Below are 26612 nucleotides of genomic sequence, written 5' to 3'. Positions count from 1 at the left end.
TGCTTATGAAGAAATGCTCCAAAGATTCGAGAAACCGCAACACTTGATTCCATTAGCTAATCTGTCACAAGCATCAAGTTCTTTTGCTTCTAATTTCCAAAGAGGCATGAATACAAGAAGAGGAAGAGAAGGAAGGTTCTCTCAGAGAGGAGGAAGATTCAATTCCAATAATACAAGGCTCTTTTGTCAAATCTGCAATAGACCAGGTCATGCTGCTTGGAATTGTTATTTCAGATTTGACCAAAATTATGAATCTCCAAATGTTATCTCTTCCATCCAATCTACAAATCTTCCTCCACCTCCACCCTTATTCCATCAACCTAGACCTTATCTTGAAGCAACAACTTTGTTGAATGAATCACCATGGTATGCTGATTCAGGAGCTTCTCATCACATCACTGCTGATCCCTCAAATCTTTTACACGCTTCAAAAACTCAAATAGGTTCAGACCAACTTTATATAGGTAATGGACAAGGTATAGCCATCTCTAAGTCAGGTTCATCTCTGTTACATGACTCTAAAACTGTTCTCACATATAAATTGAATAATCTTTTGATAGTTCCTTAAATTTCACAGAATATTCTCAGTGTTTCTAAATTTGCAGTTGACAATTCAATTTTCTTTGAGTTTTGGCCTAATCACTACCTTGTTCATGATCAAGTTACCAAGAATTTTCTTCTACAAGGAATAACTAAAAATAGCATATATGTGTTTCCTCATTTGTTTTGTTCTATGGCCAAATGCCATTTGATGACTCTAACTCTGTTTACTTAACACCTTTAGAATTGGTATATATAGATAATTGGGGACCAGCCCCATCTATTTCCAGAAATAGATACAAGTATTACATATGTTTTGTTGATACTTGCACTAAGTATACATGTATTTCCTTGTTTATTAATAAATATGAGAGTCTTGTTACATTTCAAAATTACAAAAAGCTACTTGAAAATCAAACTGGATGTACAACAAAATCTATACAAATTGATCATAGTTCTGAGTTTTTATCAAATGCTTTTAGATCTTTTCTCTTGGATTGTGGCATTTCACATAGACTAGCTTGTCCTTACACATACTAACAGCAGGGTAGTGTTGAAAGAAAACACTAGAAGATCACAGAAATTGAATTATCTCTTTTGGCCATAGCTGGTTTACCTTTAAAGTTTTGGGAAGATGCCTTTATTACTACTGTACATCTTATTAACAGATTACCAACTCCTCTCTTGAACAATTCTTCACCATTTGAGGTTTTGCATCATAAAGAACCAGATTATACTACTCTCAAGGTATTTGGTTGTGCTTGTTATCCATACCTCCAACCATATAACAAGCATAAATTGGATTATAGATCTCAATTATGTTTATTTTTGGGTATGATAGTCAACATAGAGGGTATAAAGGAAATTTTCATATTCTATCATGTTCCCTACTAATCAGAATACTTCTCAAACAAAGGCTACTAACAATGATTTTGTCCAGGTCATAAATATTCCTTTTTAACACTAATTCTATTGATCACCCCCATATTACACAACCTCAACTCCCATCTTCTGACTCTCATATATTATCCTCATCCACACACATGACACAAGCCTCATCCTTAACATTAACACCTATAGTACACACTACATCAGAAACAATACCTATCAATTCTTCAAAATAGCAGCATATTACTCAAAATCTTCCTCATGGCCATATTCCTATTTCCAACATAGAAATTTAACTACCACTGTCACTACCTTCCCAAATTATACCAACTCAACCTCTCCCACTCCCACCCCTACCCCCTCCTCCAACTAATACACATAAAATAATTACTAGATCTAAATCAATTAAACCTATAAAATCTACACTAACTGTGATTACTAATGTTGATGATGATCCTGAATTTCTATATCATATACCTAAGAATGCTACTAAAGCTCTCAATCATCCCCACTGGGCTCATGCTATGGAACAAGAATACAAGGCTCTTTAAAGATGTCAAACTTGGACTCTTACAAGTCCACCACCTAATTCCACTATAATAGAAAGTAAGTGGGTGTTTGCACTCAAAAAGAACCCTCAAGGACAAATAATTAGATATAAGGCCAGATTGGTGGCAAAGGAATTTCACCAAAGGGAAGATTTTGATTTTGATCAAATATTTAGTCCTGTAGTTGAGCCACAAAATATTCAGATTGTTATCACTTTAGCTCTTAATAAGGGTTGGCAATTGAGACAATTTGATTTTGATAATGCATTTCTTAATGGTATTTTACATGAAATAGTTTTTATGGAGCAGCCACAGGGGTTTATTCAACAAGATTTCACACATGTTTGCAAGCTTAACAAGGCTATATATGGTCTTAAACAGACACCCAAGGCCTGGTTCCTAACACTAGCTTTTACTCTCTCTCATTTTGGATTTAAAAATACTAAATCAGAGAAAAACTGCAACTTCTATTACTCTTCTTCTAGCATATGTAAATGATATTTTATTCACAGGAGATAATTCACATGAATTGCAGACTTTGATTCAATAGCTCAATACAATTTTTTCTCATAAAGATTTAGGAAAATTTAACTATTTTCTTGGACTGGAAGCTACATACCAAGGTGACAATTAGATTTTTCTTCATCAAAGGAAGTATATCAAGGATTTGTTAGATAAAACAAAGATGTCAACATCGAATACTGTACCAACTCCGATGGTTACATCTACAAAATTACATATTAATGATTCAGAACAGTTTGATGTAGGTCTATTGCGGGAGCTCTTCAATATCTTACTCTGACCAAACCAGATATCGCCTATTCAATACACAAAATTTGTCAATTTATGCATTCTCCAACTGTCAATCAATAGAAAGTAATCAAGAGAATTTTGAGATACATTAAAGGTACAATGGATTAGGGGTTGTTATTTTCTAAAAACACTGGCTTGAGGTTACTTTCCTTTTCAGATGCAGATTGGGGAGCTGATGTTGATGATAGAAAGTCTATCACAGGGTATTGTGTCTATTTTGGATAAAATCTTATAGCTTGAAAAAGTAATAAACAACAAGCAGTCTCAAGGTCTAGCACGGAAGCAGAATATAGAGCCCTGGCAGCAGCTCAAGCTGAATTAGTATGGGTGCAGAATTTACTTTTTGAGCTAAATGTGACATTGAAGACCTCACTAATCATCTACCGTAATAATCAAAAAGCTTGTCTCCTTGCAGCTAACCCAATTCTGCACAGCAAGTCTAAGTATTTTGAACTTGATCTATACTTCATTAAGGATCATGTCAGCAGAGGCAAATTGTTTGTAACTAATATTTCAACTCAAGAACAAGTTGCTGATATACTGACGAAACCTTTTACATTGCCTCTCTGAGTGAAGTTTAAGTACAAACTTCGGGTTTACTCAAGTTTTCCCTTCAGTTTGAGGGGGAACATAAAGAGAGAATGTCAAGAAAATAAAGAAGAGAATCAAGAATCAGTAAAAATTATGGAACGAACAACAAGCAAATAGGAGAGAGTTTCATTAGTTAGTGTTCTGTTTCAATAACAAAAAGTAGTTAGTCTTATAGCTATATATATAGAAGATCTATGGTGTAGTTAATGGATATAATTCATTCCTATAAATTCTAGTCATAAAATATTACTCAATCACTTCTTCTCTGCACTCATATCTCAGCAAGCCTAACATCTTGCTGCAGAATTCATCTTAGTTCTTTGCTGCATTAATCTAATCAACTCATATTGGGTAAACTTCACATATATATATATATATATATATATATATATATAGAGAGAGAGAGAGAGAGAGAGAGAGAGTTAAAAGCAAGGAGGAGTGAGGCTGCATGCCGACATGTGGAACTAGGCACAAATTAGACGGTTCGATTTGTATACTTAAATCAGACCGTCCGATTACTCTCCCATCAAATTGGACTGTTCGATTTGTTTTTTCCTGACATTACAACAGCGTTAAGCAACATACTCTCCAATAATGAGGTGATACACCATTCTTTTACCCATTTCAAAATTAAAAAGTGTAAAACTTAGCTTGAGTGTTGTAATTTCTGAAAACAAGGAGTATGAGGAGGCAAGGGACGAAGATGGGGAAGAAGAGAGTTCGGTCAATTGGCAAAGGGGTTCATATACACAGACAAATCGAACCAGCTAATTTGTCATTATCTATTTCAAATCTTTTTATATCCAGGTTTGAGTGTTTCCAAAATTAAAAGAAAAAACCTCAAATCATACCATTCGATTTGAGTACTTCTAGATTTCAAAATTTTTTCCCTCCAAGCAAATCTGACTGTCTGATTTATTTGTATTTCCTAGGACAAAAAATCAGACCATCTGATTTCTCTTCTATGTTTAAAAACTTAGTTGAGAACAGTTAGATGATAATTTAGTCAAACACGTCAAATCATAACGATACGATTCTCAACTATCAACTTCATATAAAGACAATTGCATATAAATTTTCATCATAAAATATTAGCCACTATATATTTTTGTATATTTATATATATTATTTTACAAATATTTAATATATATTTTATATTTCATTATATATTTTATACTGCTAACATAAATATCTGTTTTTTTTTTTAAGACATAATATGTACATAGTTTTTTGTTGCCGGTGCACGGTTGGTTTACGATAATGCTTCAACAAAAATAGTATAATTCAGTAGTGTTGTTTTTCGCTGTTGTGTGGAGGATTTGAAGAGGAAAGAATGCACTTATATCTGATAAAACTTAAAAGATTCACTCTTTTGCACAAGCATGGCTAGTAAATAAGAGGATTGAGAGGGAGTTGCGAAGTAGTGGGATTAGAAATAGGATACAATTATGTGCTTATTATGAGCACAGGACTTTGAGGTACACTATTAGAGTATGTCAATTTGTGTTGGTGGATTGGGTGAATACCTCTTCCATTTTCATGGCAGAATTTTTGGCACTGGAAATAGTATTACATCTGTTCCTTGAGGAGCTTGGAGACCCATCGGGAAGAGTGTCTTTCATGGTCAGGGATTTCAATGTTCTTAAGGGTAGGAAAACAACACTCTGCAATATAAGCAACAAATCTCTGTCAAAATTCTCTTCGTTCTTAGGACAAATGCTTTCTATGGACTAGAAGATTATGTAAATTTGACGAATTTCGACAACATAATTACAACTAGCGACATCCTTTCTTGAAGATACAAAAGAATAATAAAATGCAGACAAGGGAAGAACAGAAATACATTTATATCCATCACTAAGATGTCACACTCTCATTCATGGGCTTTTCAGTATTGGTGTGTTCTTGTTCTGTCTCTGGAACAGGGACTTTGTCCACCACCACCTCATCAGCATTGATGGCTTCGGATTCTTTGGCGGTAGTGGTTTCTCCGTTCTCTGCTGCTGCCGGAACATCGCCATTCTCATCTGCACCCTTTGCTTTGCCATGGTTCACTGGTTTTGGGAGCTCTCTTGCAGCAGAGGATGTCTCTAATAGGCGGCTGATTCCGTCATACAAGTTCTTAGCATCCATAATAATTGTTGCTCCACCGGGGTAACAACGTCCAAAACATGTTGCAGAATGAGGATAAGCAACCTATACATCAAAATAAATATTTCAAGGAATCAAGAACATATATTTACAGTAATTTATTGAAAGAGCATCAGAGAAGATTAGCAGCTCAAATTATAAACAATAATTTTGTATGTACTCCACTCAATGGGACAAAAGTTAGTTAATTTGTTATTATTTTTATAGTATCAGTCTCATGGATGTAAATCATAAAGCACCTCAATAAATGCCCGGCAGAGTGAGAGGAAAAGTCCTGATTCGTTCGCTCTGAGCACTCGAGTTGTATTGTACAGCAACAATGAATCAGAAACAGCTCGTAATCCCTTAATCAATTCTTGGGCAAGGACATGTTTTAGACTTATTGGGGCACATGGACGCAGCTCATTCATTGCTGCAGATACACCTGCAGCCACCAAAGAGATAGCAGTGCAAATGAATCCAAGGATAAATGAGACTGACTAGGGTAGGAGGACGACTAAGTGATGAAGCACAATAGCACATATAACATCATCCCATCATAAGATTAACCGCACACATTTAATAAACTTGCTACAAACATCACATATCAACCATGAATATTTCCATTATGCATTGCCGTTTATATTTTTTATCTGATCCAGAAGTTTATAGACACATTCATACACACAGTGATAGAGAGTGTACGTGGTATCAATCAACAATTGACCATATTGTAAAACAGAAATTACACCATTCAATAACTTCCGGTAGAAATTGGTTTTGATTAATCCAACTACTGTGTCAATTGTTGATGAGAAATTGCAAATTTTAAAAAATTAAACAGTCAGTATGAAATTAGCATCTTAGTGGAATATCACAAATTTCAAATTTTATCAGCAGTATACATGCCTTAATTTATTCAGTTGATTTTGTGAGGATCCATTCTGCAAGAAGTTATTCATTGGGGTAAAGTTGGTCTGAATTGAACTGGAATAAAGATGATTGGCTTTACAAGAGTGTAGAGTATTTTCACACTAGTAATAAGAAAGGTTGATTTACACTTTTTGAACCCATTAGAACTCTTCATCCTATACTCTTATTCAAATGAGGCAGTTGATATGAACTTGCAACATGAATTTGTAGATATGGGCAGATGATGAAGCATCAACAATTTCCAATTTAACAAGAAACAATAACTTGACTTACCATTAATAAAAACAGCAAGAGGTGGATGCTCCATCAAATAAGATGGTGGAGTGATATCCTCCTGACTTTCTTCACCAACAGTATTTGCAGGGAAGCCAACAGCTGGGAGCGGAACCCACCGATGCGAATCCAAGACCAACTGAAAACAAATCAAATACTTGATTGATCATGACTTGAAATTGGGCTACTTACTGAGAATAATATGGAGGCCATTGGCTCATTTGAATTAATGAAAAATGGAAAATACATAATTTAGTTTACACACATGCAAAATAGTTTAACTGCACTGAACTTACCTGAAAGTTCTCTACTGCAGTACTCATATTCTTTGAGAATAAGTTAAGAACAGCCCTGTAGAGAAACCAAAGTGTATTATGATGTGCTTTGAGTATGACTTAACCTAGAGAAGATCATAAAAAGAACTATGTATTACTCTTCAAAGAGTGATGGGAGCAAGCCTCGAAAATCTAGTCCAACCCATCCAAGTCCCATAGCACAGTACTGTGAGAAAAGCAATAAGACAATGTAATGTTAATGTAACTTCTGCATGGAGCAAAAGTTAAAATATATATGTATAAACATCATCATCATACTATGCAGGAATATCACAGAGGAGGCAATAATAAATATTTTTATCTCTTTTTTTTAAGTCTAATGTTTGTGTTTGTATGTGTATGTGTGTGTGTGTGTGCATGTTCACGCTGCAGGGGGTGTTGGGGCGGGGGGAATCTGGTCCTAACTCTACAGAAATATACCAATTCATTCCGATTTCAACATCAAGTAGAAAATGATGGAAGAAGAAGCTCACCATGCACTGATCCAAAATATTTGAGAGAGATCCACCTTCAGTTATTTTTGGAAGCATAACTTTCAAAGTTTGAAGATGTGATGTAATTTGATGCATTGACCAACTAAAAAGAAGCCCACCATCATAATTTTCCTCACTTCCTGAAGTATCATCAGCAAATATTGCTCGATATTGATTAACAACGTCAAAAAGATGCATTCTGTGACAGTTAATCATCCCTTTTAGGTACTCATATGGATTGCTCTGGTCCAAATCCTCAAGTATACCAGTAAGCCAAGCTTCACGGCATCTTAAGAACTAACATCAAATAACTGTCTGAGTTAAAAAGAAGCAGGAAGATAGTAATTTAAAATAGTATTGGAAATTAAGTACAAAAGACAAAGGCAGAAGAATATTGTATGAAAAATAAAATGCATGAAGTCTCACCAGCAAGCGCATTCCATACTCACTAAATACTCCTATTCGCCGTAAATATCCAATAATGCGGAGGCATTCGGGTAACTAGCAAAGGTAACATTAGTAAGAAACTAAAAGTCTAAACATTTTTCCAGATGAATCAAGCAGCATTTGTACATGCATTAATAAAATCATGGGCAGGAACCTGAATATTTGAGCGAAGTTTCTGAAGAAGCTGAGAAAGTAGTGATTGGGTAGTTAACCTAACTTCTGCAGCTAATGCTTGAATAACTGGCAACCTCCAGAAGAAAAATAAAAATTATAACAAGAAGCTATAAGCATCTCAAAAAAGGAACAAAGAAAATAAGACATTTCCTTAAAATCCAAAAGCAAAACTACATGCTTAACAAATATGGAAGGTACATATAAACTTACTTGGGATGCATGGTTGAAAGTTTACCAACAAATGCTTCCAAATCTAGGGCCTCATCATAATTTCCATTTCGTACACAACTGGACAAACATAGAAATTTATAAGACTTGGTTGTCAACTTGTCATCATAAAGGATGTGTTTTCATGCACCATGCAAAACATTAACATGACAATGGAGAATGTATCATTTCAACATACGTGTCCATAAGTTGGGGAATTTCTAGCAAGTCTAACAAAGTGCTATGATTGGCTAGCATTGTTTGGTTCATCTTCCTCTTTTCCAGAATCTGTTCTGCAGATTCTATGAACTCGGTGCATCCAGATGTCAGCTTTGGGATTTCATTTATCTGTAACAAAGGAGGTTGATGTGAAAAACGACACAAGTGTTTTTTATTGTATACAAGAAGAAATCAATCAAAATTACAAGGGCATAACATGGCAATTGCTTTTCTATAATCATAACATTCTATTTGAACAAAATTATTCCGCAGTTCCAGAACTTAGTTTTCTATACAATCCAGTAGCGTCAACTGATCCATGTGGTCAGCCCACCCAGTGGGGTGTAACATTCAAGAAACCAAACACATACCCCTATGTTGCCCGCAACATTGGCCAAGATGCATCTAAAGTTCTATTCCCTTCCCGAAATTGGAAAAGTCATCACAACAATCAGATATGTGTCAATCGGCTCATGAAGAAATATTATATCAAATTGGATGAAATTAATCTTATACTTGCCAACTGCATTAGGACTTTATCACTCCTAAACAAATTCTCAACTCAACGCACAAAAAAGCATAACTACGCTTGCAATACTAAGGAAATCAGCTAATGCTTACAATTTAAGCTCAATTGATATCAAAACTAACATTTGAAAAATCTGAACAATACATAACACGCAATAAGAAAAATATAAACCAAATTATTTTAAAAATAAAAATTACCATGGCTTCAAGATGCTTGTCAATAAAGGTGACTTCCTCACGAATCGCTATAAATGCATCCGCGGCGGAAATGAACGACCGGTAATTCGTTACGGCTACCTCCTGCATTTGCCGCCGGATCCGCTCCGCATCAACGCGAAGCAGCTCCGGTTCCTAAAAAAACATCCATCACAACAATTAACACTTCTTCTTCGCATAATCACCAACACTACATTCTGGAATAGTGCGAAAAAAGAAAAAGCTTAACGCCGAGTAATCCTTTACATTTAATTAGATAATTCAACAAACTCTAACTGTGAGAAAGAGAAGTGAAATGAAACCTTGTGGAGGCGATCCAGGGTGAAGGAGAGGAGTTCGGAGACGTAAGGTTGCTGCGAGTCGGAGGCCAAGGGGAGCAGCGCGGCCATCGGAGAAGACGACGTCGTTTCCTCTGCGCTATGAGACTGATGCTCCATTTTTTGGAGCTCCGAAATTGAGATTCGAGTAACCCGTTGGGGATGCACGCGCAGACAAAAGCCCGTCCGCTGGCCGCTGCAGTGGTTGCAGTGTTGCAGAGAGGGATTGAGGTGAGCTGGGATAATCACCGAGGTCATAAGCTTATATTAAATTATTAATGATAGTTATGTTTTTGGATTGGACTTTTTTGTAGGTCATGGGAATTTTTTGTTGTAACGGTGGGCTTGGGATTTTTTAAGGGTTATTTTTGTATTGTGTAGGGCCTAACGGTGGAGTAACAAGTTTTTGAAAATATTCAGTTTGAGAGAGAGAGAAAACTAGCATGTTGATATTAGGCATAGTTAATTGGACCATGTAATATGGGAAAAGGAATTTGTTTCCTTTTTATTTATATAGTGAATGCTATATAATGTTTATTACTTTTTACCTAAGTTACTAAAAAAATAAATAAATAATATTTAATAAATTTTATATAATTTATTTTTTATTTTAAATATTTTATTTTTTATTTTAAAATAAAAATTAGACAATTTAAGCATCAGTAGTAAAAACATCATAAAAAAACATCATAAAATTCATCTTTTTATATACATAGTAGAGACTTGGAAGGACTTAGGAGGCAGAATAAAAAAATATAACCAACATTGAGAGTAACACAAGCATTGACATGAGTGCTATTAAAAGTATATTGATAGAGATTGGGATTGGGAGTTGGGAGATTAAACTAAAATTTTAATTGAGACATAAAATTATAATCACTTTAATACTCTTAAAAAATTGAGATACAAAAATTAAAATTTTTGAAAAAAAATTATATTTTAATAATATTTTTTTAATAACTAAAAATATTTTAATAAGTATTCTCATTTTATATCTATATTTATTTTGAACTAAATAAAATATTAACTAAGATATAACTATATTTTACACCAAATATATCACACAAAGTTAATATCTCAATTTTAATTTCTCCTTTAAATATAGTCTAAAAATTATGGTGAAACCAGTAAATTAGATTGGGTGGGATGGATAATAAATTAATAATTATTTTTGTTTTTATTTTTTAATTAATCTAACTTTAATAATTAACATTTATAGAAAAATTAATTTAAAATTTAAATGGATGTAATTTAAATTAACAATGTTATTTAATTTTGATAAACTAAGCCTTTAAATTAAAAAATAAGCATCCGAAAAATAAAGATGTCCCAAAAAAAAATTTAAAGAAGAAAGTACATTATGTAAAAAAATAAAATAAAAAAAGCATATATTGAGTTATACCGCTATTTTGATGGAGGAAGTATTTTTTATTTGTTATAACACTATCTCAATTCATTTATTTTACAAAAATAATCCAACTGCAAAAAATATTACTGAACTCAAAATAAAAAGTCCAAAATTTTAATAATAATCATTAACACAAAATAATATTTATCTAATTAATCTCTTTTATCTGCCACACGCTGCAATTTCTGTTTCTAGTCAAAATTGATGTTCTTTAGAGAATCAGTTAACACGTGTTCACCAAAATTTCTCCACATTTCTTCCGCATATAAAAAATTTTTTTCCTTTCTTCACCACCGTAGCATCGCACTGCCCATTTTCTAATACCCTTTCATTAATCATTACCATAGCCATGAGAGCCATTAAACTCAATTTAATGAATTTATGTTTAAGTGGAATTAAAGTTCGACGTTCTTTGTTAAAAAGTTATCGCAATAAAATTATAACTCCAATGTTAATTTGATAGAAGTTGGACGTTCTTTGTTAAAAACTTGTTTTCATATTCATAATCATAATAGGTGAAGGTTTTAGCTTTTAGGTAAAGATTTACTTATATATCTAAGTATTTTTGACAATTAAATTTAATCAAATTAATTCAAATCTAATAAAATTTATTCGTACAATATATGTATGAAATTATGTTATTTTTCTTTTTCGTACACCTTTTTTTCTTTATTCTATTGGTACTATTATTGTTGCATTTTATTTTTGTTATTTTTTTTATTCTTTTTTCTTGTATGATATTTCAGTTTTTTTTTGTTCTATTTCTTTTAAAATAGTGAAACAAAAAAATCATAAAAAAGTATAAGAAGAAGAAGAAAAAGAAAGAGGAGGAAGAAGAGGGAAAGGAGAATGAAAAAAAATAATTTTGAATTATATAGAATTTATAAAAAAAAATAACACCAACATTTTTTAATAATAATTAATTTCTTAAATGAATATGTTTGTACTGTATTGCAATCAAGTTTAATGAATGTAGGTTTTTCCTCTTCCTATTGAGTTATCATTAAATAATTTCGGTGCATTCTTGACTTAATTTTGGTGCATTATGGACTTAATTTCAGTGTATTCTGAATTTAAATAAGGTGCAATTGGTCTTATCTTATTTTGAACTGAGTTTTCTTTGTATGTCATCATCATTAAAGAATTTCGGTGCATTTAAGATTTAAACTGTTATATATATAAGAAGAAGACGACGATGATGGCAATAACGATAATGATAATGATAATAACGATGATGATGAAGATGGAGGAAAAAAAGGAAAGAGAAAAAAAATTTCAAATAAAAAAATAAAGAAAAAAAGAGGATGTGGTGGTGATGATGATGGCAATAATACTAACCAAAGAAAAAGATGCAAGAAAAAAAAGAGAAGATGAAGAAGCAGCAGCAATAGAAGGTCAAGAAGCAGCAATATGGTTGAAGAGGAGAGCACGCAAAATTAAAATTTTTGACAACAATTTGGTTAGATCTGGTTAGATATTTTATTTGATTGTAAAATTTTTCTTTTTAGTTAATATTACAAAGGAGTTGAATTAAAGATCCTTTATGATATTTTTACAACTTTAAATTCTTTTGTTTTTAAGTCTTAAAAAGTGATTTTTTATTTTATTTTATCTCATTTTAAATTATGTATAATAGAAAATAAAAAAAGAATAATGCTACACATTTAAATTTTTTTTTATAAACTAAGTCTAACTATGTTAAACAATAAGATTTAGAATAATATTAGTCATATCTAATTTTTGTTATATTAAACCAATTTAATTATATTTGATTAATAAAAAACTTAAATGTGTAACATTATTCATAAAAAAAAAACATGACCCTACTTGATTTAGCGTTTTTATGTAATAAGATTAACATCCTAATTTTATTATAATAATAATAATAATAAATTTTTCACTGTAATTTTTAAAAAGTTACTGTCATCAATACTAATGAATCATAATATAATTCATCTAATATCTCTAAACTTTTCACTGAACTCAACAATCACTAAGTTTTAACCTAACCTAAAAGATTTCTTAATATTAACCCAACTTACAAAAAGAAAACCATCTTAATTTAGCTATCGAAAATTATCTAAACAAAGATGAAGAAACTTATTATGTGTCTTTTAGGAGTTATTTGTGCCTCTTTTTGGTTGACTATTGTTTATTGGATCTTTAACTAAGAGTGGGGTGACAGTGTTTGACTTATAGAGAAAAAGGGGTATTGGGGTTACTTTTTCTAGTGCTTGGGTTTGGTTGTTTGTTTTTGCACGAATTTATTGTCTTTCATATTTGTTTTAGTAATTTTTGTACTAGTTTTGTTGTCAATTGTTTTTTTTTTTTGGTAAGTAACGTGTGTTTTATGTCCTTTTTAGTGTCAAAAGCATAGTTATCAAATTCGGAATTCGACCGAAAAATCAGTAAATCGAATTTTTAACCGATCTGAATTAATAATTAAACCGCACAAACAAATAAATCAGTCAAATTTAAAAAATTGGACTGAACCGCAAATTGAACCGAACCGATTAATCCATCAGATGACGTCAGCACGTGCATTCTAAAAGATTTGGCACGATATCACCTGGCGTTCGTAGAAAATAAATGAGTTTGTAACCCACTAGACTAACATGCTTTTTGATAATATAAATGCCTTTTTATAAATATATTATAACTTATTCCACATGTCCTAATTAATAATTATATCTTATTAATTCTTTTACTCATGTAAAATTTAAAATCTTCTTACACTTTTGTTCTTTTATTCTAATGAGTAATTTTATATTTAATTTAATTACTTTTTTATTTTATATTTATTCATTTAAATTAATTATTTTTTAGTTTTACATAATTATTAAAAATATTAAATATTATTAAATATTTTTTAAATTAAAAAATAAACAACAATATTTTTAGTAATCATAGTATCATACCATATTTTTGTTATTGATAATTATATAATATTTATTAATATTAACTATTTTTTCACATATATTTGATTAATATAATTAATTAATAAATTAGTAAAATAACTTAATTTTGTATAAAAAATTTTATTATAAAAAGAAATTAAATTTTATATAATTATTTAATTATAACTGAATTAATCGGTTCAACCTGTGACTCAACGGTTGAATTCAGTGATCTGGTGACCCAATAATTTTATCGAGTTAATTATCGGTTCGATTCTGATAATTATGGTCAAAAGTTTGTATTTACCCATCGAATTTTTATTTTCTTTTACAAAAACATGGAGTAAAACGGTGAAAAATAAGAATATTCAAATAAGCTCTATGAAAAAAAAGTTGAAATATGAATATTAGAAATATGCTTGTTGGTATTTAAAATTCTGGTTTATTGCCAAAACATAGGCGATAAAATACTTCCAAAATTGAATTTCGCACTTCTTAAGATAGCATACTATTGTTATAGGGAAGTTGGAAAAAATTTGACAATATACTATTTGTCAAATAAGTGAGTTGTATATTATTTTTTATTCTGATTATTACATACTATTTTTTAATATGTATACTATTTGTCAGATAAGTAAACTGATAATTCATCTAACTCAAATTAGTTACTGATATGTTATTTTTATTGCTCCTTTTGGATTGATTAGCCATTTAGGCTTACTTTACTAGTATACATATTAAATCATATTATGAACTTTTACCCAACTAAATATTTATCATCATATGATCAATATTATTATTTACTAAACTCAACCAGAAGAGTTAATTTGAAAATAATAAAATTGTTATTCAAATTATTGTAAACTCATCTGTGATCTGTTTTACTTTTGGTATATGATATAAGAGTACTTATAAGACACTTTGATGATAAGTTATTAATTTTGCTTGTAATATATTATTCAGGTCTTATTTAGCATAAATCAATTTGATTGTTATCTATGTTTCTTTGATGATTTTGAGTGACTAAGATATACACAAATACATGATAAAAAATAATTGTGTTTGATAATTACTATGGACATAACATATACATATATTTTTAAAAAGTTTATCTTGAATAGTGTCATTATTATTTTCATTATTCTCAACTTTTTTGCTTTTTTCTTTCTAATAATTTCAAGGCTTAAAAATTAAAATTAATTGAAGAATGAAAATAAAATTAACAACTTCACATACATAATTCTATAAGGAATTAAAATAACAAGATTTAGCTTGTATACATATACTGAAAAAATAAAAATATAAAAAAACAAAAATAGAGAAGAGTAGTAAAAAGTAGGTTTAGAATTTTAAGAAAATAAAGAAAAAAATTATTTAAAAATATAGTTTATTTTGTGTCTCAAACTAAAAGTTAACAACTTGTTATTTTAGAGAAATATAAAATACACATATTTTATATTTTTGTGTATAATTATTTTTTTATATTTTAGAACACAATTATTAAATATGTATTTTTATAATTTAAATCTTCTAAAATGAGAAAATTAATAAAATAGAAAAATAAAAAATTAATTATTATTAATTTTTAATTTTTATAAAATATGTGTTATACTATTTTAATTTAAGAATAATTAATTTTTTATTTTATTATATTACTTTTTTTTTCTTTAAAGGATCTTTTTATTTTAGATACTGAGAATAACCAAAGTACCAAACATCCTCAAAGCAATCCTTTATAATTGAGGATTTGAGGAAAGATGGAGAAACATCTCTTTATAACTCCCAACGAAACCTAATAATTGGCCAATTGATAACATATCTATTGTATAACATAATAATTGGAGTACGTTAATAATTGTTTGTGAGTACTACTAAAGAATTAATGGTCTAATATAATTAGTCAATAATTAGCCAATTGATAATATATCCATTGTATAACATAATAATTGTTTGTGAGTAATGTTAAAGAGCCAATGGTCTAATGGGCTATTGAGTTAAAAAATGAATATTATCAGGATAATAAACAGGTCATGAAATTACTCATTCAAAAAGTTTAAATTGATTTTGGAATTCACCAAGGATCAAACTTTTGATAGATCTTTCGGATTTAGAGTTTTAATACCATGTCATGATACCACTCATTTCAAAAATTTCAACTGATGGAAAGAAGTAACATTAATGGTTATTATCTCTAATACTTCCTAAATCTCTATTGTACAAATATTCTATTGGCTCCCTATACTTTCTCATTGTTTAATGAATTTAGAATCGAATTTGATAGTCAAACTAATTTAATGTGCATAATCTCTTTATATTTTTCTTTTAAAATTAGACATTTGAATATATTACACCAAAATTCATACAAAATAACAAAAGAGTTGTAATAAGACTATTTAGTGTACTAAAATTTTATTATCTTTTTTCTTTTTACGAAAAAAATTATTTTTTATTATTTTTTATTATATTTTCAATTCAGTAGATTAAAAATTAATTTTATACTGTGATATTTAATTTTATTTAAAAATTTGTCATTAATTAAAAACTTATTATATATATAAAATAAAATTTAAATTCCTAATATTTATTTAAAAAAACTAATAAATTAATTATTAGACTAAACCATTCCAACTTGATTAATTCTAAATAGATTATACCTAATGAACACAACCGTGATCCGTCTGCGTAGAAACTCAAGACTCAAGAATCCGCATTGGGAGGCATAAGGAGGTATCCACAAGGCCATCAAGTGCAAAATCACACAGGCGATCGATAATTATCTTCAAAAACACTAAGTTTAATAAAATTCAGAATAACATGACAAATTAACCAATTCTTATTGTTTGTGTAAAGTTAGTTTACAGAGACTGATTTAACAAAACAAGTATTAGAATTATACTTTCAAAATTACTATTTATTCACATTTTTCTTAACAATTAGGATAATAATGCGACATAATTAAAACAAATTCAAGAACCTAGGGAACACAAAAAAAAATTCCTTCATGTTGTATGGTAAGCCTGGTAATTAAGTGGAATATAGCATGGTGAAGATGGACCTATTCATCATCTATCTGTGCAGTTGGAAATATGATGCTGCGGCACAACGGGCAAGAATACGGCGACTGACAGTTGGCACAGCGTCGGAGCCAGCGGAGCAAGCAGCGATCATGAAAAACATGCCAGCAATTTGTACGAACAATTTCTACGCTTGAATCTTTATTACCATAGTCAAACTTCTCCAAACAAATCGCGCATTCAACATCATCATCTTGCTCATCAGTTTTCGATCCCTCCAACGGATTCACGAATTGTACTCGTTCAAAAAAGTTTTGACAGAGATCATCATTATAGATATCAGAATCTTGAACAACAATGTAGGAGGTAACATGAAAGTTCACAACCATCTCCCGCCTGTTGGAGTCACACCTTTCACCGCTTAAAATCCTTCTTGCAGTTTCGCCTATGTCAGGTAAAATTTGGTCCAATACCTCAGGCGACACAGGTAGTGAAGAAAAGATTTCATGTAACAAGATTGTGTCTTCTCTGCTAAGGTTTGTGAGTGGAGTACAACTACATAGGATGCCTGAAGGAACCAAGATTGCTTCAGTGGCTGTAGTTGTAGTAGAAGAAAAGTGAACCTCAGGAGTTGGGTTTGAGCGTTCAATAATTTGGATCAATTTTTTGGTGCAGTTGAAGATGATGGAGAAGCAATCACCGAAATAAAACTCTTGTGGTATGGATGGGTCTTCACTGGGAGTGATTTGCAAAGAAGAAGAGGTGAATTCCATGGAAAGGTAATGATAAAGATGTTATTGGGGGATTAGAGAGTTTAATAAATTCGAAGTATTAAAGTCTCAATAGAAGGATTGGAAGGGGATAAGAAAAAGAATGACACAAAAAGATAAACAAGAATGACTAAATAAGAAATTTTTTTACTAGACCTTCAAAGAATTTAGACTAAAGGAATGAAAATTGAAAGAGACTAGCACATAAAATTACCTTTTTCATATAACAAGAAAATAAATCACTCACCTCATTTAATCACACTAAAAAAATATGCATAAAGTAATTGAAAATTTTAGTTGTCAAAATTGTGTAAATTGTTCTACCAAAAGTATTTAAATAGACTCCTAATAAACTAACTAAAAGATAAGATAAAATAACTTAATTTAAATTTTCTAAAGATAAAGATAAGATAACTAAATTAAAACTTGATTTATTTTAAGATAAATTATATTTGTTTAGTGTAAATCAAATATAATTAAAATTTAATTTATATAGAATTACAAATAAGACAAGCATGTAACACAATTCAGTTTAAAATATCTACTTAATATTAATTTTCAATCTATTTATCCATATAATTTATCCAAAAAAAAAATGATCTTGTACGAGTATGAATACAGATTCCTCGTGTTGAGTAGTTAAAATAGGTGTCCAGAATTAATTATATATAAAAAATTAAAAACAAATAAAAATATTTTGATTTTAGATCAATGAAATTAAATGTACAAAATTATTTTTAACTAAAAAATACTAATATACCCTTTAAGAATTATAATTATTTGATTGTGTGAATAATTTAAAATTTGAATTTGATTTAATTAAAAAACTAAAAACGTGTTCATCAATTTGATACATATGTTATTATTTTCTTAATGAATCGCATTATATCTTCCGCAAGGTAAACAGAGGGTTTTTTTTTTCTCTAAAGAGTAATCTATTTAGTAATTAGAAAAAGATTTTCTAAAATAAAAAATTAAAACAATTATAAAATAAGTTATTTTTTCACCACTTCTTCGCTCTAGAACGGCTTGATTCAACTTTGTTCACTCTCAAGAAGAGTCAAAATAAAAGAAAATCAGAAGCATCAATGAGAAAGTGGAGTGCAATTTTTCTTGTGCAACTCGTTTCCGCGAAAATGGGTGTTACAATTTTTGTCCAAACGAAAACGCGAAGGGAAAGAAAACGCCGACGACGATGCAAGTAACCAACATAGTTTGGGAGCTGTCTCCATCGTTAGAGCCACGTCACGGAAAAAACGATGGCACCAAAATCCAAAAAGGGCATAACTGTCATTTCATGTTTCGTGTCCAAACCGTGGCCCCTTTAAACAACTCAACCGATCCATAGCTGTGAGAGTTTGTTTGGAAGAAAAGAAAAAAAAAACACAATAATTCTTCATCTCTTATTATCAGAGTTTCTTAAATTTGGTTTTTCTTAAGGGAATGGACTTTATCATTTTGAGACATATTTTTTAATAAACAAAATGTTTATCCTTTAAAATTTAATTTGTCAGTCTTTTCAAAAATTTATTATTATTTAATTAATTTAAATATTTACTTTAATATATTAATTATTTAAAAAATTAAAAAAGTATTTGTTTTTTTAACTGAATAAAAATAATATTTAAAGAATAATTAGTTATAGTATTTTTAATACAATTTTCATTCATCACAAAATCATTAAATTAGAATAATAGTATTAAATTCTAGAATGATATTATCCTTTTTTTATTTTTTAACAATATATTTTAGTTATTTAGTTATTGTATGATAATTGTACAAATTATAAATTGGTTTTCACCGGAAAGGGAAAAAAGAAAAACAACTTAATTATTGTGCACATGCAACCTAAAAGAGTTCTATATTATCTTATCAAATAATTGTAAGTGAATGACCTTTTTTAGACCATAAGTCAAATCATTCACTTTAATCCAAGTGACAACTAATATAAAATTAAATAAAAAGGCCGAAAAGAAATTGAGGACTAATTTATGCCCACTTTTTAGTTTTTTATTGATTAGAATTTTTAAAGGAATATACAATTAATAACAATATGAAAGTTTAAATATATTGGTTTATTAAATAAAAATATTTTTTTCTTGATAGACAAACACTAACTACTTTGAAATGATTTTTATTATTAATCAATAAAATTTAACAAATTACATTAACTATTTTTAATAGTAAATAATTATTTAAAGAAATTAGTTACTCTTTTAAATACTTAATACGTACTTTATATTTCGACCACAACTACTATAAACTCGGATTTATAAGCCACAAATCAAATAACAAACCAAATCGAGATAATGACAAAATCATAAAATTAATAATGGTAACAAAGGCGAAACCTACCGAGAATATCAACATAATTTGAGTCCTACCAAATATAATGAATTCTGACTATTTGTAACGAGGAAGAAATAACGTAAAAAGAACAATTGAGAAACAAGGAATTATGCATTCATACTCTCTTATTTACTTGCTAGTCGCTTCTTTATTAGGATTTCGACCCTAATTTGAGTATCGAAATTTTTTTCGTAAGTGTCTGAAGTTGATGATAGACGAATCAACCCGCTATTCTAAAGAGTTGCTATAACTCGGTGGAACTTTCATGGATAGAACAATATTTTTTTATCAATAGTATAAAATTATTAGTAAAAATTTACATACAATTATTTTCATATGAAATCAACTTCAGTTTTTATCAAATTTATTTTACATACAATTTTTTTTATTTGTCTTTTTTCTCTTCTTTCTCCTCCTTTTTCACTATCATTATAATAATCATCTTCTACTCATCTTCTTTTTCTTAGTTCAATATTACACAATTAGTTTAACAATAAAAAAATTTTAGATTAATGACACAAAAAATCTATTAAAAATGACACTAAATTTTTTCATAAATAACACAAAATAATTTTAAAGAACTACACATATTCAACATCTTAATTCATTCGATCAACAAAATACCTTTAAATTTATTTTAGAATAAAAAATACAATAATTTGTTACAAAAATATAAGAAATGGCTAAACATCTTATATATGAGTTTAATACCACTCAATTAATTAAATGATAAAAAAATGGTTAAATAATTTTTCGTATCACGATTAAAAAATTTTGGTGTCAACATTAAAAAACTTTGTGTGTCACAATTAAAAAATTTCGATATTATTTTCTAATAAATTATACACAATTCAAATCTTTTCTTCTTTTTCTGTTATCATTATCTTTTTCTTTTTATTTCACTTTCTCATAATTCTTCTTATTTTACCATTTTAACAAGAATTTGTATTATAATTAAAAAGTTAATAATGTTATTTTTAATAAATTATGCACAATTTAAAATTTTCATTTTTCATCATTATCATCATCATTTTAGTTCACATTCTCATAATTTTTTTTATTTTATTCTTTTTACTAGAATCTATGTTACAGCTAAAAAAATTTAATATCAAAATTAATTTTTTTTGTGTTACGATTAAAAATTTTTAGTGTTATTTTTTAAAATAAATTTTCTAGAATTTAAAACTCCTCATTCTTATTAATAAAAATAAAATAAAAAAATGCTGCAACAAGTGAAAAAAAGGAATAGGAAGAAAAATAACAAAAAAAAACGACAATAAAAAAAACGTGAAAAAAAATGTGAAAAAAAATGCGTGATTTACATGTATATTGAATTATTGTATAAGTGATTTTTGTTGAAATTTAGGCCAACTTAATTAAATTTGTACCATAAAAATGTTAGATGCGTGGCGGGACCAAAAAAGAATATCAATGTAACATAGAATTGGGTGCTGGTCGGAAACAAGCAAAAAAATTCCACTTGGAAGAAAAGAAAAGAAAACAAGTTTTCCAATTGTGTCCCCAGATTCTGTTTGGAAGCGCAGAATCTCACCGGCCACCGTTGAGCGGTGACTTGTTCCTCTTTTCCACCCAAAGCATATTCTCTATTCTCTCTCTCTGATTCTCTTCAATGCGGAACCCATTTTCATTTTATTTATCACGCATTTTCATTCCAAAAGCTTCCTTTCATATTTAATTCCCAGTTTCTCCCTCACAATTTTAAAACCCCCTTACAAAAATTTAAAATATCTAAAAAACCCCTCTCACAAAAGAAACGTTTTCTTCATTTTCCTTTTTTTCTTGGACCTCCTTTATTTTTTTTTCTTTTTCAAATCGATCCTTGCGTTTCCGCAATGAAGAACGATTGGTTATACCCAATGGATTCTGATTCTCTGTATCCGGATTCACTCTTCTTCAATGTGGATCCTTTTATTGTTCACAATTTCATTAACTCTAACACGATCTTTTCTTTTCTCGAGAATTCTAGAAGCTTCGGGAATGACGCGTTCTGCTGCGTTTCGAAGTTCGCCGGCGCGTTTTTGCTATTGTTCACTGGCGCTTCCGTCTCGAATTTGGCGCAGGACATTGCAGGTTCCAATAACGGTTATGGCGGAATTCGAATGGGGAATGGTGGTGGTGCTGGTGTTGCAACTACTGGTTCTTCTGTTAGGGTTAAGAATGTGCCTAGCGTTGGAAATGATGACGGGTTTGGGTTTCGGTTTCGGTCGAAAAGGAAGAGAAATTTTTCGTCTGCGAGTTTGGGAAAGGTTTCGAGTTTAACGATGGATTTGATTTGGAGAGAAGCTAAGAGGTTTCAATCGTTCCCTGTTCTTTCATTAGCTGCAGCATTGGTGCCACCACTTCAAAATTTGTACGTTGTCGCTTCTAAGAATGACTTTTAGATGTTTGATTAAATTCCTCAATTAGTTGGATTTTTTTTTCCATTTCCATTTTAAAATGATATTTGGAGGACTCATAATCAATTATGGAATGTCAGCATATGTAAGTTAATGGAGGACTCATAATCAATTATTAATGTAGTTGATGATTGTAATTATTGTTCAGAAGTTGGCAACTGATTTTAAATTCGTCCGTCCTTTGACTGTTGAACCCTCGAGGGATGAATTTGAAATAGGTTGCCAATTTCAAGAACTAATTCAATGGTTTACTCTAATTTTGTTATGTGATCTAATTTGTTAACAATTTAAATGTTTACTTACCGAGTTCTCATTCTTTATTTTACTGCAATTGCAGCTCTTTTGGTTTTCTTTTAATTTTTTTTCATTGATATTGATGCTAGATCATCAAATGTACTAGCTGGCCCATGGCAGGATCCTGATGTGCCAATGCATGGAGGAACCGAACAAGTGGCTAAGGAGGTTGAGCGCCAAGGATGTCCCCGTTTGTTGTTTCATGAATTGAATCTAGCAAAAGCTGCAGTGGAGCCTAAAACTGGAATTGAGTTTCCTATGATTCTGGAAAATGCGTTGGCTGGAGAGCAGAGTGCTGGCTTCAACTCTGAGGTTAATGTTTGGTTTCTTGTTCTCATTCTTTTGGCTCTTTATGTTAACTATTCGCACCAGGCCTGTTTGAGTTTCAGTGAACATTATACTGCAAGATTCTTTTCTTATTGATGGCTAAGATTCAAGGTGGTTAACAAATATAAATATTGTTGGGAATTACTTAGCTAGTTGTTCAGATGAATTCTACCTATGTTACGCTTTGTTGCAAATTTTTTTCATAGCCGATCCCAAGTTGTTAGTTGACAGCAAACATAATATCGAATTTTCATGACCTTGGATCAATAATGTGATTAATGATTATGCAATCCCATCTAGGTGAAAAAGACTGTTGTTGTTGTTGTTGTTGTAGTAGAAGTAGTTTGGGGTGGCAAATGAATGGATCTTGGATTGGATCATAATTTACACATTACAAGTTTGTTAAAACCATCCAACCCAACTATATATTGAATGATTCAAGCATTTGATTTTATCCATTGGCCTATGAGCACATGTGGCATCTTAAGGTCACACTTACCTTCATTTTCAAATAAATTAATGAGCTTAATTTGTTTCAGGTGCTGGTTGGTACAGGATCTAAAAACATGACAATAGTTAGAATCAAGTCACTGAAGCTCTATGCTTTTGGATTCTGTAAGTTTCCTTGAATGCCTGATATGTGTTTGCCTTTTCCTTTGAAAAGATAAAAGAAATAGTTTTTGATACTTATCCTGTCGTTAGCAAAGTTCTTTGTTTATTGAGAGACTCCTGGTCTTTATTTAACAGATGTTCATCCATACTCCCTCTGTGAGAAACTGGGCTCAAAATATGCATCAATTTCCACTGATGAACTGAATAATCGTCAGGATATCTACCAGGATCTTCTGAGGTCTCGACATCATATGTGATATTTTACATATACATAATTTTTATTAACAGATAAAAGAATTCTCATCTCTGTGATTGCAATTAACAATGATTATTGAAAAACACATGGCAAAATTTCTGGAATCTGTAAATAGTCAAAAGGGAAAATTTGGCAAACTATTGGATGCCAATTTTATGGTTTCATCATTCATGACTAATGGCTTTGGTATCAGTTTTGACAGATCTTTTTGCGTGTTACGGTTGCAGGGAAGATATCACTATGACAGTCAGGCTTGTTATAAATTGCAGAGGAATGAAAATTAACAGCGTGAGAGAGTAAGTAATATTTTTCTCTTATAAGTTGTGAAAGTTTGTGTTTTTAATCTTTACAAAAAGACATTTGGCTTTCCTCATGTTTGTGCATGTGCTTTCCCCTTCTATAGAGGATATTTTGACTGCTGCCATTATGCTTTAATCCTTTTTAATCTTTAATTTTTTTTTTAAAGAAAAAGAAAAAGAACTTAACTTCAAATGTGGTATTTATTCTAAAACCAGATTCTGCCTTGTTTCTCAAGTTCAAATGACATAGCTCTATTTTCCACTTTACCACTGGGCTAATCTTTATTCAACAAAATGAGAAGTTTGATATTGCTACTAAGTAGTTGCTGAACCATGTTTTCATCAAGAGCGTAATTTGGTTGATTTGGATTCAGTAATTTTCGGTACCATCCATTCAATTTTGTTTAACCTCAACCTTGTAAAGGAACTGAAAAGAATAGGTCCTCAGTTGATTATAAAGTTGCAAGGTAGCAGGAACTGATTTTTTTATTTTATTTTATTTTGTTAACCATTTGTATGTTTTATTGCAGTGCTTTCGAGAAGTCACTTCGGGCTCGACTTGTTAAGGTACTCTACCTCTTGTAGTATCATTTTGTTACCACTGCACTGGATTTGTTCTGGCTTCTAACTTCTGCCAAACCTATTTCTAACACTTTTTATGGTCAGACAAATCCCTCAACAGACTTCAATTGCATAACTGCATTTGGTTCACACTTCACACAGGATATTCCTTTACCGTTAGTAAGTAATCTATGACTAAATTTCTTTCTATTACATTCCCAAAGTACTAATTATGTCATGAAATTACATTTGTATCATCATAATATTACAGGGAACAGTAGTTGAATTCCGACGAACAGTTGATGGACGTTTGATAACTGAAAGTGAGTAATACACTCAACGAATATTTTTTTAAATGTATTACTGAATTCATGCTCAATTCCTTTATAATATCTATGTATGTAACTAGATTGTTGACAAATTGTGTTTGCGCTGCTAAAAATGTTGGTTTTATCTGGACAGTTGGTGGCAATCAGATTGGAAGTGTCCACAGCAAAGAATTGTGCAGTGAGTAAAATCAAAATCAATTTCTATAATTCCTTAGTATGGTATCAAACTGAACCTGGGTTCTAATATTTGAATTTTCAGGAGCTTTCTTTGACATGTACCTTGGAGATTTCCCTGTTTGTGAGCAAACAAAAGATGAGATTGGCAGGAACATTGCAAATATAATTAGGAAGTGTTGAAATGGTTGATATTTTACCTAATTGTCCTGCTTTTAGAATGGACAATTTGGATATGGGTGGCATATATCCTTAGGTTATAGCTTAAGTACAAAGCACAAGCTCACTGGCTTCATGAAATTGATTTCTATCTGTCTTTAAAAGATCATGATCATTCCTTGACATGATCTTTTCAAGATTTGTAAGCCACTGGCATAGCAAAAGTTGAATTGTTATTGGAAAATTCATTGATGATTGATGTGCATCAAAGTGATGCGCATATTCATCCAGATGTATAATCATATTTTAGCAATTGAATGGGAAAAAAAAGGTTAGATAAGAATCAGAATCTTTATTTTTGTTTGCTCAAGTTGCTAATGATAAACCGGCTAGATTTACTTGGCTTTTTTCTTAAGGCCATAGGATAAATTTGTGTGAAAATTCTACATGGCTTATTACATATTAGTTTTTATCATGGATTACATATTTACATTATAGTCCAAAATATAAGACTCACAAAAACATCTACTCAATGGTGTAAGTTAATTTATAATCTTGCCTTCAATCATCAAAACAAGTATAGCTTTCATACAAGCCTTGTTTTAAATTTTAATATTTGTTATATGTTCAAAGATTCATATCATTGATTTTACAAATAAATTTGCTTGGGATATAGTATTATGGTTTATCTTTTATTATGATCTCTGTTCAATTTCAACTGACTATTGTGGCCTATATAAATTGTCTCAAGCTCCGGTTATGGTTCAATGGCCAAGAGAAGGTTATCCATAAATGTTATGTCTCAATAGAATATTATAGTTACATAAAATAAGTCTTATATTCCATTTAACAGAGGAGGGTTATGCAAGTTTTGCAAAAGAAAAGTACAAAATACGTAACAGACAAAATAAAAAAAATTGTAGTTTTTGGATTGACAAAAAAAATTATCATTTTTTTAATAGTAAAACATAAAATTTTTTGCTCCAAAGTGAACGTTATTGAGCATGACAATTATGACAGATTTGAGAAATTATAATGTTAGAACTAGAAAATGTTAAATATGAAGTATCCAGCCTGTTGTTGAGCTTCAACCTTTTGTAAGCTATAAAATCAT

The 26612-nt window shown here is 30.2% G+C and overlaps 3 protein-coding genes across 4 annotated transcripts; 1 reads left to right on the top strand and 2 right to left on the bottom strand.

Moving 5' to 3' along the window:
* Positions 1-4698: 4698 nt before the first annotated feature.
* Positions 4699-9921, bottom strand: LOC112697648 (conserved oligomeric Golgi complex subunit 8). 2 transcript variants are annotated; one of them, XM_025750906.2, is made up of 13 exons: positions 9618-9921; positions 9298-9450; positions 8552-8700; positions 8356-8433; positions 8126-8219; positions 7951-8025; positions 7525-7821; positions 7150-7217; positions 7013-7067; positions 6717-6855; positions 5771-5955; positions 5224-5576; positions 4699-5044 (listed from the first exon to the last, which is right to left on the bottom strand). In XM_025750906.2, exons 1-12 carry the CDS (start codon positions 9888-9890, stop codon positions 5238-5240), a joined length of 1905 nt encoding a protein of 634 aa, XP_025606691.2. In that variant the 5' UTR covers positions 9891-9921; the 3' UTR covers positions 4699-5044; positions 5224-5237. The 2 variants fall into 2 exon arrangements, with proteins under 2 accessions (XP_025606691.2, XP_025606690.2); XM_025750905.3 differs by lacking the exon at positions 4699-5044 and having other exon boundaries at positions 5053-5576.
* Positions 9922-16992: 7071 nt separating this feature from the next.
* Positions 16993-17724, bottom strand: LOC112805951 (uncharacterized). Its single transcript, XM_025848267.1, has one exon. The coding sequence runs from the start codon at positions 17722-17724 to the stop codon at positions 16993-16995; it is 732 nt and encodes a 243-aa protein (XP_025704052.1).
* Positions 17725-21444: 3720 nt separating this feature from the next.
* LOC112697647 (fatty-acid-binding protein 2) lies at positions 21445-25841 on the top strand. Its single transcript, XM_025750904.3, has 10 exons — positions 21445-22441; positions 22871-23093; positions 23648-23723; positions 23856-23958; positions 24204-24272; positions 24806-24842; positions 24942-25016; positions 25108-25159; positions 25299-25343; positions 25425-25841. The coding sequence occupies exons 1-10, from the start codon at positions 21924-21926 to the stop codon at positions 25520-25522; spliced, it is 1296 nt and encodes a 431-aa protein (XP_025606689.1). The 5' UTR covers positions 21445-21923; the 3' UTR covers positions 25523-25841.
* Positions 25842-26612: the final 771 nt, after the last annotated feature.

This window comes from Arachis hypogaea, chromosome 16 (genome assembly GCF_003086295.3).
Source record: "Arachis hypogaea cultivar Tifrunner chromosome 16, arahy.Tifrunner.gnm2.J5K5, whole genome shotgun sequence".
Lineage (NCBI taxonomy): Eukaryota > Viridiplantae > Streptophyta > Magnoliopsida > Fabales > Fabaceae > Arachis > Arachis hypogaea.
The sequence above is the reverse complement of the archived record's forward strand: the minus strand, read 5'-3'. Positions and strand labels throughout refer to the sequence as shown.

What these genes read in the sequence shown, in the direction of transcription:
- LOC112697648 (XM_025750906.2), bottom strand. Translation starts at nt 9,890, where the DNA reads ATGACCTCGGTGATTATCCCAGCTCACCTCAATCCCTCTCTGCAACAC. An exon ending in CTTTCAACCATGCATCCCAA is followed by an intron (nt 8,220 to 8,355) that starts GTAAGTTTATAT and finishes TTTCTTCTGGAG; the next exon opens with GTTGCCAGTTATTCAAGCAT. An exon ending in AGTATGGAATGCGCTTGCTG is followed by an intron (nt 7,822 to 7,950) that starts GTGAGACTTCAT and finishes ATTTGATGTTAG; the next exon opens with TTCTTAAGATGCCGTGAAGC.
- LOC112805951 (XM_025848267.1), bottom strand. Translation starts at nt 17,724, where the DNA reads ATGGAATTCACCTCTTCTTCTTTGCAAATCACTCCCAGTGAAGACCCA.
- LOC112697647 (XM_025750904.3), top strand. Translation starts at nt 21,924, where the DNA reads ATGAAGAACGATTGGTTATACCCAATGGATTCTGATTCTCTGTATCCG. An exon ending in ATCTACCAGGATCTTCTGAG is followed by an intron (nt 23,959 to 24,203) that starts GTCTCGACATCA and finishes TTACGGTTGCAG; the next exon opens with GGAAGATATCACTATGACAG. An exon ending in AGGATATTCCTTTACCGTTA is followed by an intron (nt 25,017 to 25,107) that starts GTAAGTAATCTA and finishes ATAATATTACAG; the next exon opens with GGAACAGTAGTTGAATTCCG.